Here is an 18567-nt window from a genome sequence, read left to right on the forward strand (position 1 = left end):
AAAGTAAAGGCCCTACGCGCTCTTTTTTTCTTCTTCCCTTGCCGCCGGGGGACTGAGCAAGGCGGGCATGTAGGAGGCGAGCGCCAGGGTCGGCGAAGGAGGCGGCAGCCAGGCACGCCGGATCAACTCCAAGCAGGGCGGGCAGGTGGGCGGGTGGGCTCGGTGGTGGCGGAGGTGATTCGGGGGTCGGGGAGCGGCGTCGGGAGCAGGAGGGGAAAGCAGCTGGCACCCTCTGGGCGCGCTTGCATCGCTCCGTGCTCGCGAAGGCATCGGAGCACCTCCGCAGCTGCGGCCCAGGCCTCGGAAACCTCGGTTTACACTTCCGGTTTATGATGGTTCGTAAACCGAAAATTCGTAAACCGAGGTGTTCGTAAACCGAGGTTCCACTGTACTTCAATCCCACCCATTCCCAAAATGTTAATAGCTTCAACGTTACCAGAAATTTTACATCTTGATTCTGAAAGCTATATTTTAAGCTAAATAATTCATTGAAGACTCACACTTCAGCAAGAGGATATCTAGCAGATCACCCAACACCCAAATGAAGCTTCAATGTGATAACCTTGGCTGAGTCAGCCTCATTCTTTTCAGGCTTCTTCGTCTCTTTTTTCTTATTCTACCATTTCTGAATTTAAAACTCTTAGGAATAGTAAGCTTCCTCTGTTGATGAAGCATTGGTGCACATTTTGCTGTTGTAAATCAATTTAATCAGTCCAGATTAAATTTAAGAAATCTATAATCTCAGTAAGTCCCCATCTTCCCACTTGGAATCCAACGCTGAAAAGCACTGAACAGATGCAAGTGCAATTCATTTCTATAGGGATGCATCAGCTGATCACCTTGAATTGCCATGTGCAGAAACAAATGTGCGGGAAAGAAGTTAAATTAGCCAGCTGCAGCCAAAATGACAAAATTGTGCAGGACTGAAAAAATAAACAAATTTGGTGTGGCATAAGCATTTGTAGGCCATAGCCTGCTTCAAATGCAGGAAGTTTCCTGGCCACAGAGTGTATCTGATGAAGTGCAACATGAGCCTTTGTAGACTCCAATCAATGTCATCAGATGAGCACAGTAGACAGGAAACTTCCTGCATTGAAAGAAGGCTGTAGCTTACAAAAAGCTGCCACAATAAAGGATAACCTTCTAAATGTCTTGGTTAGGTATGTCTGAAGGCACATGAGACCCCCACCTTGCAAAGGAGGTCTGGGCACCATGGTGGAAGGCAGACAGTATAAATCTAAGAAAAGAAGGTGCTTAAGGTGCCTTTTGAAATGGCTGATACTGGGTACAAGATCGTCTGACACTGTTTACTTGCTAACCTTGTAACAAATTATATGTGCAATGTTGTCACTGAACTGATAAAAATGAAAGGAGTGTGGTTGAGGACATAGACAGATAGACACACAGTTGCCTCCATCCTATTCAGAAATACGAGCACACTTATCATGGTGCAATTTAATGTAGGCTACTGCTCACTATATAAATTGCTGTAGTGCTTTGAATGCTAAGACTATTCAAATCAACGCTCCACCCAAGACAGGTCCTACCACGAAACAATGTGAAGGACTCCTGCAAACAGCAAATTCTAGAACAGGTGCCATTTTTCTGCTTCTCATCTGTGTATATTATTAATGTACAATCACATTTCACTGGGGAGGGAGTAGGGAGCCACCAGGCAGAGAGCCCTGCTACAGGTCACTGCCACTCTTGGGAACTGGCCATTGGTGACACCACCAGTAGAGTCCCCCCCACAGATCTTAAGGCCCAGGCTGGTCTGTATACATAATAAAATTACTTCATGTACATTTTGGCTATCAGTTCGTTTTTTCATTCCAAAAGCTAAGCAGTTATTCAGAAGGCACTCAATGTCCACAAGACTAAACATAATTTATTCTAATGTATGAAATATGTGGTGGTAAGCATCTGGTTGGATACTGTGAGAGCAGGATGATGGACTACATGGGCCACTGGCATGATTCAGAAAGCTGTTCTTACGTGCTGGTGCTGTCAAACACCACTCCATTGTTGTTGCTGTTGCTGTTGTTTGGACATGCCCAAAACTGGAACATTGGAACTCAGTCTTGATGGAAATAAGAGCTATCACTGGATGCAAATGACCAAAGACCCTTCAGGCAGCAGTAGATGGCATCATTTGCGGGGCCGCGCCGTTCAACTCCTTCTTGCTGAGTCACTGCAGCATACCGGAATGGAAAAAGGGAGGCGTGCAGCAGCAGCAAGGTCAGTATACTGCAAACACGCCAGCAGGACTGGTTCCACTGTTGTGTTTGCACCATCATGCACTTGTCACACGCCTCATCCTTTCTGTCCTCATAGGCTGCAACAACTCAACGGGATGGAGGTCAGGTGAGTGGTGCAGTCCCACCACACCTTTAGGTATATTGTTTAGATGCCACACCACAAGATGATATTGAGATGACAACCCATCTATTAACAGCAGCCTAGATGACCATACATCAGGAATGGAAGCCCCAGCTCCAATAGAGGCATTGGTTACAAGAATCTGGAATACTCTTTAATTGTTGTTTTGAATTTTGAGTCACTCAGTTATAAATGCTTAATTACCATGATGAAATTTAAGAATGAAGTATTTAGAACAATTGTGAATGTAAATTAGATCAATGTATTTAATATGGAATAAGAGAGACTGGAAATTATCCTATACAAAGGAAATTATTATGTAAATTGAAGTAGCTGCAATTTATAATAGAGCTATGATGCCTAACGGATTGAGAATTATTATGTAAAAAAAAAAACACCCTGGAATTTTATGAAACTTTATTTAGGTATGTTATCAGTAGGCAAGATATCTAAGGCTAACAATGGTTTCCATCTTACCTAGCACCTTGCATTTTCAACTGTAGTTCCTATACAGAGCAGCCCACAGGCAGATCAAAATTTACTTAGCCACTGTACTATTCAACGTGATCTTAAAAGATACCCTGGTCTTCCATCCTCCAAATTACTCTTGCCAGAGCAACTAATTATACTGTACTCCATTGTACAAAGCAACCACTAGCTGCACTTTTGCCATTAGACCCAATACATGACTGAGTTTCATCTAGGACTAGCTGGGAACCTAGAGGAAAAGGTGTGACAATGGCAACACACAAACATGAGCTTGTGCTTCCTCATATAGAGAACAGGGTACACATGCAAGCTGCCTTGGAATTACATGCAAATCCAATTATACATTTAAGGTCTCCGTCCCCCTGCTGTTTCAGATCTCCAATCTCTTGCAAAGCCAACTTTAAAAAAAACCCCACACAACAACTTACATTAACATGCTGTATTTTACCCTCGCCACCAGAAATACTAAGGGTGCTATTTGTAATTGTATTCTTTTAAGAGGTTTGTTCTCTGCAGCTGTTTTCTGCTTGCAGTGTATTTTGTGTAATCAGCACATCATCATAAATACATTGGCTGTTCCCCTGAGGGGAGCTGTCAGTGTTTAATTTACAGAACAACCTGGCCAATGTGAATTCTAACGCTACAGCACTAAGGCAAGGAGTTACCACACTCAGGGAAAAAAAACAGGTTTCTATGAATTTTCATATCAAGAACTGGTCCCAGGACAATTTAGGTTCAGAAATAGATTATTTTAAAAAGCCTTTTGCAGTGTATGAAATGGATTCTTTACCACTTACAACTTAACTCTCCCCTACAGGCATTAAGGGGCCTTGGACTTTCTGTAGAAAATACTCATTTCGGCAGGAGGCAGTGAGGCTTCCTTAAAAAATAATGTTTCACTGAAAATGAATGATACCCATGCCAAATACTATTCTGCTAAATGATGGAGTAATAAGGTGCTTCAACTTTACAACTCATGTTTTACCTGTAGGTTCCACAAAATTAAGATTGTATTCTTGAAGGATAGCACTATAAATATACATTTCAGATACCCTCCTTTAAAAAACTGCTTCATGCTATTTACCGTATTTAGGATTGGTAAATTAACATTTCAACTTAGTGACACACAGGTTTTTCAGAGATTTCTCTTCCACAAAACCCTATGCAAATAGAAACCTGGAAACTGTGTTTGTTGATGCACCATTTGAAGGGAGGGAGAGACGTATAAACCTAAAGTAACGTTTGAATGTTGAAAATTAATCCAACAGAAATTTATTTAAAGCAAATTTGGGAAAGAAATCCCATACATTTAAAACTGTGGCTAGTGCCTAAGAATCTACACCCAAGCAAGTGTGTACAGGGCCTAGTTCTCACTAAATTGGTAAGCTTCTGCCTAGACCGTACGTACCATACTAAAATTGACTCCACATACGGTAGCAAATTAGATGTTAGGAGAAGGGTTTTAGCCTGACCTTTTCCCTGACATGCTTGTGTCCTGTGTGAATGGACGGGGGATAGAAGACTGTATAAAGTTGGCATGATTCAGTCATGTGAAGCCCACACTTGCAGTCTGCAGTGGTACGACCTCTGAAAGAACAAGGCTTGCAGTATTTACAGCCTTAGGCATACTTTATAAGAAAAAAGTACCACTGAACTCAGCTGAATTTCCTGTTTTTTAAATGTTTAGGGCTGGTTTGAAAAGGAAACCATCGAAAGTCTGAGTAATTCTGATTCTAGATCATCCCACAAAATGAATCATCCATTAAAGTTCTACTTGAATGAATATATCAGCAAAGCTCAATTCACAAAAGTTTGGAACTGCAACTTCAGATTTTCATTTACCAACCTTGTGGTAAACACAGAAAGGTTGTAGATTTACAATGCTTTATACTTAGGTAAAGGTAAAGGGACCCCTGACCATTAGGTCCAGTTGTGACCGACTCTTGGGTTGCGCGCTCATCTCGCATTATTGGCCGAGGGAGCCGGCGTATAGCTTCCAGGTCATGTGGCCAGCATGTCAAAGCCGCTGCTGGCGAACCAGAGCAGCACACGGAAACACCGTTTACCTTCCCGCTGTAGTGGTTCCTATTTATCTACTTGCATTTTGACGTGTTTTCGAACTGCTAGGTTGGCAGGAGCTGGGACCGAGCAACGGGAGCTCACCCCGTCGCAGGGATTCGAACCGCTGACCTTCTGATCAGCAAGCCCTAGGCTCAGTGGTTTAACCCACAGCGCCACCTGGGTCCCTTTCCATAATTATAATGTAAAATGTAAAACTTGTAGAAATGAAGCTTTACCATTGCAAAGCCTCTATTAGATCCATTGAAAGATTATTTTGCAAGAACCATTAATCCAAGAAATAGCATTGTGGGAATGAGCAGAATTTCCCATTTCACACTGCAATTACTCAATTATCTTAAGTAAATCCACAAATATATTAAGCTATTTTTGCATCAAAACCAACAGCTTTGAAGACACAGTCCATTAATAAGACAAGTGTGACTATATTTATACGGTAAGCTGAAAGGCTCGGGAAAGTATACTGTGAAGGGGTTCACTGACACCTAGATCTCATCTGCAAGAAGAAAGCTACAGTTTACCCACATTTATCTGTACTAGTTTGGAATGAGGCATGATGTCAGTTCTATATGGAACACTAAATCTGTAACCAACCATGACTTTAAAGGAAGGACAATTAAGCTTGATCAAAACTTTCAATTTGTGGTAAATTTAAATTTTTTAATCAGTTGTCGTTTCATCAAAGATTTAAGGAAAAGATACGCTTCCAATTATAAGCAATGTCTTTAGCAAACACGTTAACAGAATGTCCTGGCACTGGCTTTACTGGCAGGAGAACAGGGTACACCTATTTATGCATTTAACAGGAGTTTTCCATGTAGCACATGCCAAATCCATTTTCCGCTATGAAACATAAAGAACTGAGAGCATTTAAGGCGATAAATATTTGCAAGAATAGGGTAGTCTACAATCTAAGGAAGTACATGCAGTGCAGCTACATTTTAAAGGCAAGGGTTTTTTAAAACAAAAAACTGGTGTAATCACTAAAGCCCACTCTCATTAGTGAAATGTGAAGTTCAAAAAACTTGTGCTGGAATCATTGGATCATCAATTCTGCTACTCCTTCCTCATGTTAAAAGGACAAGGTACGCTCTCTTTCTAGCAGTTGCACAGTACCACAAATGACCATTAGGTAGCAGCACAGTACGCATGATCTCTCCACATGCCTCTCCCTCCATTCATTTCCTGCACAGCTTTGCTTTTGCTCATTTCTCTCTCTCTCTCTCTCTCTCTCTCTCTCTCTCTCTCTCTCTCTCTCTCTCTCTCTCTCTCACACACACACACACACACACACACACACACACACACACAAAATAGCTGGTTCTAATTCAATTAGCACAGTCTGCAACTCCAGAAAAAGAGTAATTCAATTAGTGCATTGTGGGGCTCTGCAATACCTCTAAGCAGATGTTCACCAATCCTCGGGAACTCGGAGCTAGCTTTAAGAGTACCTGTACCCCATCCGGTTGGCACTACATATGTCATTTGTCAGAATAGCTTTCTGACTTCTAACAAGGAAAGAAGGAAAATCCACTCTTGTGGACACAGGAGGTTTCCTTTTAAAAATGGTCAAGGTCCCCTACTAGCAAGCCCTTTGAATTCAGCATCTCAGGAAGAACAATGCATATTATACAAGGCTGGCAATTCATGAAGGGTTGAAACTGGGGTTATTCTATTGGAGAAGCCATCTGTATATTATTGGCTCTTTGTAATTTGTGCCTGTGCTTGTGTGGGTGTGGAGGATTTCCCTAAGAACAGGTCCCATTTTTACCATTACATTTAATGCAAAATTTGTAACATTAGAGTTGAATTCAACCAGGTCCTACTCAGCACAGACACATTGACCCAAACTTAGCATGTTCATTAACTTCTATTGGTCTTCTCTGAGGATGTGTTGAATACCACACTAGTGTTGAAGAGATAAACATGTGGAAAGTGATCTGGAACATGCTAGTTGGAGGGTGGGGCAGAGGTAAAAAAACTGTGAGCAAAATTTTACTTTTTAGAAAAGGCATAGCTTACAACTTTGATAATATAGTGCATGGCTGGTCACTTTGATAAGCTCCTGATCTTTTGGACTAAAACTCCCATCAGCCCCAGCCAGCATAGTCAATGGTCATGTCTGTGTTTTTCAACATCACACAATCCAGAAACAATTACGTCCCCCTCCTTCTTCCAAATAGCAGCTTATCTATCTTGGAATACACTACCTTGGCAAAACTGAACATTACAGAAGATTCCCTCACTATGGAACAACATATAATGTGGAATTCTTGGTTGTGAGCCAGTATACAGAAAGTAGTCAAGGTCAGGGAAGTAGCAACATAGATCAGTAGCTACTGTACGATTTTTGCATCTTGAGTTTTTGACACTAACAGATGCTATAGTAGGTGATTTTCTTGCAACATATAACAAGTTATGCCAACAGATACTGCAGGGTTTCCTGCACTTGTCCTAGCTTGGCAAGAATGAGAACTGAAAAGGAAGGAAGGAAGGAAGGAAGGAAGGAAGGAAGGAAGGAAGGAAGGAAGGAAGGAAGGAAGGAAGGAAGGAAGGAAGGAAGGAAGGAATCCCACCCACCCCACTAGAAGTGCTAGAAAAGCACTTGCTTGCAGTGTACCTTTCACATGTGTCATGTCTGCCTAGTGAATTTCAGAGAGGGTAAAAGTAAAGGGTATAAACCTCCCCCCCCTTTATTATTCTTTAAATAGCACAGCACACGCATCTCAACTATACATTCCCTCGGGCAATGTATTCATTCATTTTGCTCTATAAACTCCTGTACCTGTACAGCTAATCTTTAGCCACCATGGATGTGTTTAGGTACAAATATCAAACTGCTGATTTCGTTTCATTTCTGTCCTTCACAGTTACTACTTTCAGTTGTGTCAAGGAGGGAGAGGGGTTTGTGGGGGGGGGGGGAGAAAAAAGAGAATCTCCCAGCCTGAAGAGTGTCCCTTTCAAACTAAGACCATTGCTTAAAACTGAGTGTCACACACTATGGCAGTTCAATATTTCATAGCCAATACAAGGAATGAACACCACCACTGCAACTTTAAATCTTGGTAAATCCCCTATGTCAGCCTCTCCCTCTCATTGAAATGCCAGAGGGAGCAGCAATCAGAGAGGAGATGTTCAACGTGATAGAGGTCAGGACACCAGTGGATCAACGTACCAGAAACACGACCTTGTTTATTTTTTTCTCCAGTATTATTGTTTACAGGGTGCTTTGTTCATGTACCTTGTGGTTCTTAGCTAAAAGATGAAATTACAGCCCAGGATGGAGCGCTCAGGCACATATCCAATTTGTGTTTCCATCTCAGAAAACAAAAAGCTTTGGAGGCCCTCAGGCTGCCATTCAAACTTGGAGAGGCTGACATTTTTAACAGCATGAACCAGAGACTGGCAGAGGGAATGATCGAATGCATTTCTAACTTGTCAATCAAAGATCTCACCTCTGCTGTCTTGTAAACAGTTGGGAGCCACCTAAGTACATTCATAAATGGGGGACAAGCTAGCCACCAGCTTGGGGGCTGAAGCCATGAGCTTTAGCTGCCAACCCTCAAAATTAAGATTTGGTTTTATAATCTCACTGTAAATATCCTGCAGGTACTTTACTAGAACCAATGGAGCAGAACCAGAGTTGGAAATACTCTATGGATTTCAATCCACTGTGTTTCTCCTAGGTCAATGGATCTTCTGACTATGGAGTCATCTTGCTTCCAATTATGGGCAGAAAGCATTCTGTTTATCACAACAGGTCACTAAAGAATTTCTTCAAAAGATGCTTCACTACTATTGGAGCCTTAGAAATATACACAGCAGAATATGGGGCTTTTTTTACAATCAGGTGGTATATAAATTTTATGGAATAAAATAAACAAACAACCATATGCCTGTTAAGTCTGTTATGTCAACAGAGATTTGTTTAATATAAATATGCACAAGAGAAAGTACAATAGCCAAATGAATATTCTACAAATTCAGAAGAAAACAGCTACATTTGAAATATAATTTAGTGCTGTTCCCTTATAATTCTGCTTTGCCACTTTCATAGTATCCACTATCAGATGGCAGGATGAAACCTTCCTCACCTAAAAGCCTGTTCAAAGCTCAAGAGCCCTGCCAGATCAGAACAATGGCCCAACTGGCCAAGCATCCTGTTCTCAGAGTAGTCAACAAGATAGGGCAATAATTCTGAAATCATAGACTGTAATCAACCTTTGCAATGAGGAAAGTCTTCAGCCTAGCTTCTCGGTATAGCAGAAACTCTGTGGATTTCACTTCCCCTTTGGGGATTTGAAGCAACAGGTGGAGCTCAAGCAAAGTCATCTGACAGCTGTGTTTCTAGCTCTGTTGTTTTTGCTACAGTTTAGAATCTCTCTGACCTTCCAAACTGGACAGTAATTTCATATTGCGTGCTACATATAAGCAGATTTCCCCTTTTAACCAGAATATACTGCTATTGCAAATAATGCATATACATCTAGCTTGTCACAGCCATCTCTGGAAATTAAAACACACATATAGTTTTGGCAGGAAAAACAAGCAACCCAACAGGAAAAAATTGTTATTAGCTTTAGCAGACAAGCAATATACTCACATGCTACCAAATCCCTTACCTCTGAATTCTAGTTTGGGGAAAGTATAACCTGAATTCTTTCAAACTGTACATATCAAGGAAGAAATGTACTGAGGAAATTTAAACTTGTCCTCCATTTCTGAAAATGAAAAAGGATACACCCTCTTCTTCCTATTCCCTACAGCTTTGCCAGATGTCCGGATTACTGAGAGGGTGCATTCAGAGTCCATCAATGCCAAGTATTGGCTCAACTAGGAGAGCTGCTGCAGAATGATCTAAGATGCGTCAGCACTATTTTCACATCACTCAAGGCAAGAAGCCAGATTTAAAATTAAGTCAAATCACAAGTTCTTGGCCACAAACCTACGGACTCATCCAGCTGACTGTCACGATGATTCATGAGCCTTAGGAGCATGCTGGAGCAGCTATTCCATAAGGTTCCCCCAGGTGCTGGTACTCTGCCCTGCTATTTCTACAGAATATTTATTGTTCTGAAGCAACAAACCATGCCTATTTTTCTTGTGAGCCTACATATAGTCACTTAGGTCCTCACAACTGGCTAAGATCAGCTTCCAGGATAGTCTCCTTACACCGATCCTTAAATAGTCACCATGGTATTTCACACATACCTCTAATTCGGTGTTTTCAAAGGCGTGAGCTGGGATTATGAAGTGTGGACCAGGATTAATATCATTTTGTAATACTAATTAAATGCCAAGTCTGGTGTAACTGAAAAAGTTTGAGATGAATTAAAAATATGAGCTTAGTCAAAACTGGTCCAGTGTTAATGCTGTGGGGAGTATTATAGAATTCCTAGTAGTGTCAAAGCCCAATAAACAGGACATATATGTGGTCAGCCTAGAAATTCTCTGTTCTTGTCTATGAGAATGATAATAAACCATTTTTTCTTCTGAGTAACACATCTGCCTCTGAGGGCTCTTTGCATGATCTGGGTGTCCATCTCTCTGTAACCATGAATACTGACCCCCTAAAAGCCATGAATTGGGAGTCTGTAACCCTACTTCAAGGACAATTGCCAACACTCCTATAAATTCTGAAAGATTTCAGCACAGGTTTTATATGTACAGTAGGTCCCCATGACTCAGCAGGATCTTTTCAGTTGTGATGAGGATGAAGAAATATCCCCCTGAGAGAAGGCTGCTTAACTCCCATCTCTGCTTTCCTTTTGACCAACAATGAAACCGTTGCCCCTTTGGCATTTGTATTTGCTGATCTGAAACTGTATTTTAATGATCTGTTTAAAGTATTGCTAGATAGGAAAGCAGGATGTAAATTCTTTGAAAATATGTCAGCAAGAAACCTGCTGTAAAGGATTTTTTTGTTTTGTTTTGGTGTCGTGGATTGGAATTGATGGTTGGAATCAAAGACAATTCCCATGGATTCTTCTTATTTTAAATGACATAGTTGCTCTCATCCTCTAATGCATATGATAATGTCCAAAAGAACAAGCCACACACATTTCCTGAACAGCAGAACAACTTGACCACCTATAGAACTAGTCTGGGTAAATCAAAGCCTGAATCTTTTTTTCAAAGAAAGAAAGAAAGAAAGAAAGAAAGAAAGAAAGAAAGAAAGAAAGAAAGAAAGAAAGAAGCCCTTGACCCTCAGTTCCAAGAAACAGAAAAGCCATCACCCCCCCAGAAGTACTTAATGTAGGTGGGAAGAAGCAAAAATTAAAAGATCAAAGTTTGCTGTTCTGCTTCTATTCCCCACCCCCAAGCCCTACTTTCTTCTATGGCATCACCACTTTTTCATGCAGCTAGTATGTGTACATGACAGCAGCAATAGGCCAGAGGCTCAACTGGCTTAAATACAAGGCACCAACTGTCAGTGTATTCCTATCCATATTTAATAATCAACTACATACCACCACCCCCACCACCCCCTAAATGTATAGTAAAATTAAGGCATCAACTGTAGTACATCCAGATCAAAGTGAGCAGTAATAACCAATCTTGCATTTTGGTCCAAGCATTCTTACTACGTAGAACTGAGCAAAAAGTTTCCAATTCTAATTGTATGTGACATTGTTGCATTAGGGGTCAACTGTGGTTCTATACAAGATGTGGATGGCATTTATTAGTCTGGACAACATAAAGGAAACACAACTATGAAGCAAATACTACCACTATTACTATTACTACTACTACTACTAACAACGGAAGAGTTAATGACAGCAAGCAAAAGCACAGGCAGGAGACACACCCAGAGAGAGAGAGAGAGAGAGTACCTGGAAAGCTGTGAGTGCGCCAGTCCCTGGGTTATAGAGGCATCGCAGCGAGGGCATGCTGTCCGCCAGGTTGGAGCAACCCAGCCACAGAGACCGGGGCATAGAGCACTGCAGAGAAAGGACAACTATGAGATGGGACTGTATGAAACAGGATGGCACAGATTACAGGAACTTCTGGGGCTGATGTTTTCAGAAGAGTTATAGCTGACTGTAAGAGATTGGAGTAGCTTCCACATATCCACACATTACCAACCTGAATATTCCCTTTAGAGAAAAGCTGGAAGGGAGGGTGGGAAGGCATAGGAAACACAACACACATGTCATGCTTAAGATCACATCAGCTCAATTAAGTACTGTATCTTGAAGACATGTTATACCATTGGTCACAAGAATGTCCTAATGTAAGGTAGTCAACTCAATGCTTTTAGTGGATTTTTAAGCATTTAACTAACTGATTAAAACAAGTTTTACTTTAGCTAATGTAGGCATTTATCATGCCAGTCCCTTAGCCATGGTGTACTACTTGCTCTCAATTGTACAAATTTGTCCTTCTCTTCCCATCCAGGTCTTAATCACAGCTGGTCACCATCATGTCTACAACTACCGTATTTACTCAAATCTAATGCACACCTTTTTTTGGCCAAATTACGTTGCAAGAATTAAGGTGTGCATTAGATTTGATGGCACATTTACATTAGTCAGCAAATACTTTTTTGGTTTCAAGGTTCTGAAAATTGAGGTGCGCATTAGATTCAATGGAGCATTAGACTCGAGTAAATACAGTACGTTAACTATAGCTAACACTAAGGTTTGCTCCAAACCAGGGTTTAAATTCAGCAGCACTGAAAAAAGTTAAGGTTTGTGAAGACATTACTGGAGACAGTTACAGGTAGGTAGCCGTGTTGGTCTGAGTCGAAGCAAAATAAAAAAATTCCTTCAGTAGCACCTTAAAGACCAACTAAGTTAGTTGGTCTTTAAGGTGCTACTGAAGGAATTTTTTTATATTACTGGAGACAGGCAGCAGAGGAAGGATGAGATTACTAGTTAGTCTGCAAAGGCTGCTCCAACTCTATGGTTCTACAAATGTAAGAAAGGGAGCAAATACCATATTTTTCTGTGTATAAGACTAGGTTTTCCCCTCTAAAAAATAAAGTCCAGAATTTGGGGGCATCTTATACAAAGATAGATCTTCCCCCATTTTCTTAAATTGGAGTCCCCCAAAATAGGGGGTGTCTTATACATGGGGGCGACTTATAGAAGGATAAATATGGTATATTCCATAGCCTGATCCAGCTTCCTTAACCACAGCCAAGGGATGGGCAGCATTTTGTGTGTACTAGCGCAATATGTCAACTTAGTTAATATTTTAAATGGTATTTAATGAAGATAATAGTTCCTGTTAACCAAATGTCACAGATAATTTACTCTTTGGAAAAGCGCCTCAAAGATATTGCCTATATAAAGAGATTCACGCAGCTGTCATCTGCCCTCAACACGCTGCATCCTTTTCTAACATTTACAGATATATCCATTCATTACACCAATTAATCGATTAATATTTTCTGCCCTGCTCTAAGCATAAGGGCTCCAGTTCACCTGCTTTCTTTTCCCATGCAGAGTCACTATTCAGCATGGGGTGAATAATTCTGCCATGTAAGCAGAATGAAGGGTGGAAACATCACACTGCATACAAAGGGAAAGGGGGGGGGAATAGAATGAATTAGTAAGGAGATTGCAAGGAACCTGCAGCAGCCATATGGTTCAGCTGGCCTTGCTTAGATATTTTTTAGCAAGAAGGATCTTCATCTTTCTATGCAAACTAAAAGATGTGCAAGACCACCAGAAGGGTGTGTGTCTATTTTTAAAGTTACATCTAGTTTTCAATAAACTGTACTAGTTAAGTGAAAAGTAAAACTTCGGAAATGACCATTTTAGCCCCGAAGGGACTTTAATATGAGAACCCTATAACACTTATTGGCCAAGCTGATCGTATGCTGAGCCATATGTGGAAAGATAGGGCCATGAGAGATTAATGACTTGAGATTTTGCCTATGAATCTTAATCTGAGCTGTATTTTTATATTTTTTTAAAAGGTATCAAAGGGAGTGGGAAACAAACAGGTTCACAGCTGTCTCTGGTCTATCCCAGGTGTACACCTGTCTTCTGCTCTGGAAGTCTTCCTCCCACTCCACCAACCTTGCCAGCCTAATGGTTACAGGTCATTTAAAAGGTGTCAACTGCTATCTGAAAATGCCTTAGAATAGGCCAGGAGAACCTGCTGACCTCCAAATATTGTTAGATTCCAACTCCCATCGGCCCCAGTCCGCATGGCCAGTGATCAAGTATGAGAGGAGTTGGAACCCCAACAGGACCTTGAAAGCCACAGATTCTTCAACCCTAACTTACAGCAAGTAGACACCACACATTTAAGTTAAGCTTCCAAACAAACATAATTTGTTTGGAAATTGTACCTACATCAAAAATGGGTTCAGAAAAATAAACAAATTCAAGGCCCATCATCTGCAGCACTGTGAAAAACTGAGTTAATAGATAAATCACTATTTTAGACAAGTACTATTGGAGCCTAATCTGTGCGGCTTACATGATACCAGGCCCTATATTTTCTTTGTCTCAATCAAGTAGGCCAAATTTTAATCATTAATATCAAATAATCTACTTAGGCTGCAATTCTGTGTACATTTACCTGGGAGTAAGCCTCAATTATCAGAGAGAAAAAATACATGCTATAAAGCTTGTAGCCTTACTTTGAACCTTGTTTAAAAATTAGGTCAAACTGGAAGACCAAGCCTGTCCACTCAAAAAAGAGGGTAATTTCCAGCATGCAGTTATCACAAATAAATTTCTCAAATTTCTTGGTGATGAGGGAAGTATGAACTACCCACCAACGATGTATTTCACAATCCACTCTAGGTCACAAGGCCTGTCAGCTATCAATATTTTAAAAGTTCTGTGGTTTAAACTTCAATTTGAGAATTGGCACCGAGTCACCAGTAATATCAATACTCCACAGAAAATGTGAGCAGAAATACTAGAGAGCCTGATGATCCCAAAGATTCAGTCAGAATCATGTGGCTTCTTCCTTTACAAAGTATGGCCTCCTCTCTTTGTCCTCATAGCAAAAATGCTGCTCCACACTGGTCATCTCTTGCCTTGACTGGTGAAAACTCCTCCTCTCTGGTCACCTTAATCTACCAATATCTACTGCAAAAATTATTCACACCATGCCTTAAATCCTCAAAAACTTCTGCCTGCTTTTTGCTCAAGCTTCTTATTCTTACCTTCAAAATTCACTGTGGCTTTGCCTCGCATTTCTCTGTGTGCTTTTATCCTTCTGTATCCATCTAAACCCTAGACTCTTCAAGTTACAACAACAGTCTTGCTTTCTGAAACAACTCCTTTTCTCCTTCCTGCCCCTAGTACTGGGAACTGCCCCCAGAACACTTACATGAGGATTCCCCACCACCCCCCCAATTTCTTCCTTCAGATCCATCCTTTAAACTCACCTCTTCTGTGAAGCTTTTGAGACAATTCTTTAGTCTTAATACCCTACTTAACAGACTTGTCACAGTGCTTTTTTTCCCTGAAATTCATTGCCATTTGACCCCCACAGCTTACAATTTTCCTCTGTACACCCACAGGCAAGCCAGAGAACACATAATACATTTGATCATGTGTCCTCTGGTCTACAAAAGCGTATGCGGTAATAAATCTGTTAGCCTTTAAGGTGCTACAAGATTCTTTGTTGCCAATACCCTACTGAAACAAATCCAAAGTGTGTGTGTGTAATCCCTCCATTTCCTTATTCTTCATCTGTTGCCTCCCTTGTGTCAATTTTGATACTGTACGCCCCTTGGGGTAGGGACCTGTCCTCTCATTCTCGGTACAAAAAATGTAAAATAGCTGACACTCAGTAATAATATGCCATAGGGAATTCCCAATCCTTTACTCCATACCACCAGCATATTTATCCACCCTCTCCAATCTTTTTCACTCTGCAAACACCTTTTTCTTGAGAATGGAGGCAGTTTTCCTCTCTTGCATTTTAAGAGTCAACCTAAAGTAACACAACTTTTTTGAGTCAGCTGGAGTTACCTGCTTTGCAAGCTCCTCACTTTGGTACACATACTCTCTGCTTATAACACACTGTGCTCTATAAGAATAGGTGGGTGAACGGACTGTGCCTTGTGTCCCAAATGCAGGGGGAGAACCAATGCCGTTTTAGTTTCTTTCCATGCTAAAGCTTCAGAATATGCACTTGTTCAAATATTCTTCATGGCTCTGTCCTTAGATGCATGCCACATACAACATATGTTTGCCGCCACCATATATACATAAGATGGGGAGCTGTGGCCTATCCAGCTTCATTGCACATTTATCTATATAATACATACGATGGGTGTATACAAATGTTTTTACATGAACATACAAAATGTGGCACGGCCCTTAAAGGAAACTGAATTCTGCTCACCCTGCAAGATACCCAAAATTTATGTGAAGGAAATCAGTATCACTACATGGAAATAATTACACAAGAATCCTGAAAGTTCAAGGTAAATACACATATATGTAGCATATACATTATTGGGTAACACTGTTTCTTCCATCAACTAATTCATATACTTAGGTTTGATGCAGTGATTCATAATTTTTGTCATATACGTAACAAAATTCATATTTACTTCAAGAGGTATGGCTTTTTTTCTATTTCTTCAAAGGAGGCAACATTTATTATCTTTTAAAAGACCAACCTATGAATGGAAAACATCATTCCTGTTCTTGCCTTCCACCCAAAGAAAGGACAGGCTTTAAATTGCTAGTGGGGTCTGAAAGAAGCTTATTCACAAACTCAAACAAAAGGCCTCAGGTGTTTCAACAGAAACACAATGTGTGTAAATTAGAGGAGCGACCCAACAGGACACCTTCATTTACTGCCTCAGTGCTAAGAAAGCTCAATAGGCACTTCTTAGAACTCCTGGTCAAGCTGTGTGCTTCAAAAACTCACTACTGCACTGACAGCTCCACAAACAAGGACCACATTGTTTATCACCGAAATAGTGATTGACAATATCTCCTGCTTGCACCTATGTCAACTACAGAGTAACACCCCCCCCAAAAAAAAATCCAGACGAAATAATGCAAGCCACGGTGTGGACAGAGTTGATCATCAGGGAAGAAAGATAATTAATCAGTGTTTCACCTGGTCTGAATGGTGCTGAGGAAGACATTGTGCCCTCCAGATGTTGACAAGCTACAACTTCCATCAGCCCCAGCAAGCATGGCCAATTGCCAGAGATTATGGGAGCTGTAGTTCAGCAACATCTGGAGGGCCATGCGTTACCCACACCCGAGACCCAAAGAGGAATCAAACTCTAGAACAGGGCGGTCCAACCTCTCAGACCAAGTGGGCCGCAAGAGTACATCAACACAGAACCCAAGGGCCACACACTGAATTAAATTTGAATATCGTACAGTGTTTGCAATATAGTTGATATTATTTAATACACACAATTAACATATATATGTGAATATGTATAATTAAATACCAATGTGTGAAATTCGCCAGGCACCAGGTGCACTTTGTACCTGGCTATCGACCACTTGCAACAAAGTGAAGATGCTCCAACTCCCTCCATCATATTACCTGTTAAACTGGAAGATGGCTGTTTGCAGCTGGGAGTCTGCTCTGATGTTGTAGGCTCCCTGCAAATGTTAGAACCCTGCCAGTGAGAGACGGTTGCCCACCAACTCACAGAGGACAACGGGAATGCAACTGATGAGGCATGGCACCCCACTTCCTCTGACACAATTAATATCATGTGGCAGAATGAACACCCAACAGGCCTCTTGTTGTCTTCTGCAACATGTGAGAGAATGAATACATAATTTTCACAAAACAACGATTTCTTTTAAAATCTTTTTATTTATTTAAGCAGGAACATATACTTCAGCAACATAAAAGAATACAGAAGAAGAAGAAGAAGAAGAAGAAGAAGAAGAAGAAGAAGAAGAAGAAGAAGAAGAAGAAGAAGAAGAAGAAGAAGAAGAAGAAGAAGAAGAAGAAGAAGAAGAAGAGACAATGCACTACAATTACATTAACATTAAAACATTCACACCCAAAAAATGCAAATTGGGTTGTTTCACTCACAACTCACAATCCCTGGGGAAAATAATTATTATCCTTGGTGTTGTGGGATAGTAACTTTTCTGAAAAGATTTGTTTGATATATAAATATCAGGATAATGCGCTCCAGGTCTTACAATACTGTCACTTAAAGCTGAGAAGTTACTAAGAATTCAGTATACTAGCATATTTCACAGGAGCTGTTTGAACATTGTTAGCATTATTAATGTACATAAAATCAATTCTTGCCGCACATTTGAAAATGAATCTTTTTTTGTTTGTCCACTAGCATATCTTAATTTTGAGTTAATTTTTCAGCAAAAGCTATGGAACAGATTTGACTATAACATAAATCCTGATTAAACCTTCTTGTGATAACAATCCTGGGGGCTAACAAAAAAATACAGAATCAACTTTTTGTCCAAAAGATCTTCACTTGGGCTCATCCCATATGCCCAGTAATGCGAACAAAGGGATTGATATAAATTCCTCTTTTGTTATTAAATTAATTTCTAGGAACACCATCTCCACAAAAGCTGCTAGGGCCAACACTCCCAACCTAAGTGGAAATATGTACCTTTTTGTTTTTAACAGCACCAGCATTTGGGGGATGGACTTGGGTCATTATGTGATAAAATCACTGAT

The 18567-nt window shown here is 40.6% G+C and overlaps 1 protein-coding gene across 14 annotated transcripts in view; it reads right to left on the reverse strand.

Annotated features, from left to right (window-relative positions):
- The window catches only part of BTRC (beta-transducin repeat containing E3 ubiquitin protein ligase), a 130366-nt gene that overhangs the window by 83323 nt on the left and 28476 nt on the right, over positions 1 to 18567 (reverse strand). For 8 of the 14 annotated variants that reach the window (XM_035133689.2, XM_035133684.2, XM_060274691.1 and 5 more), the window contains one exon: positions 11781 to 11888. The exons of 5 other annotated variants lie outside the window; for them this stretch is intronic. In XM_035133689.2, coding sequence (XP_034989580.1) covers positions 11781 to 11888 — 108 coding nt within the window. One more of the 14 variants, XM_035133698.2, reaches the window with a different exon arrangement.

The sequence above is a fragment of the Zootoca vivipara genome, chromosome 5 (genome assembly GCF_963506605.1).
Source record: "Zootoca vivipara chromosome 5, rZooViv1.1, whole genome shotgun sequence".
In the NCBI taxonomy this organism is placed as follows: Eukaryota; Metazoa; Chordata; class Lepidosauria; order Squamata; family Lacertidae; genus Zootoca; species Zootoca vivipara.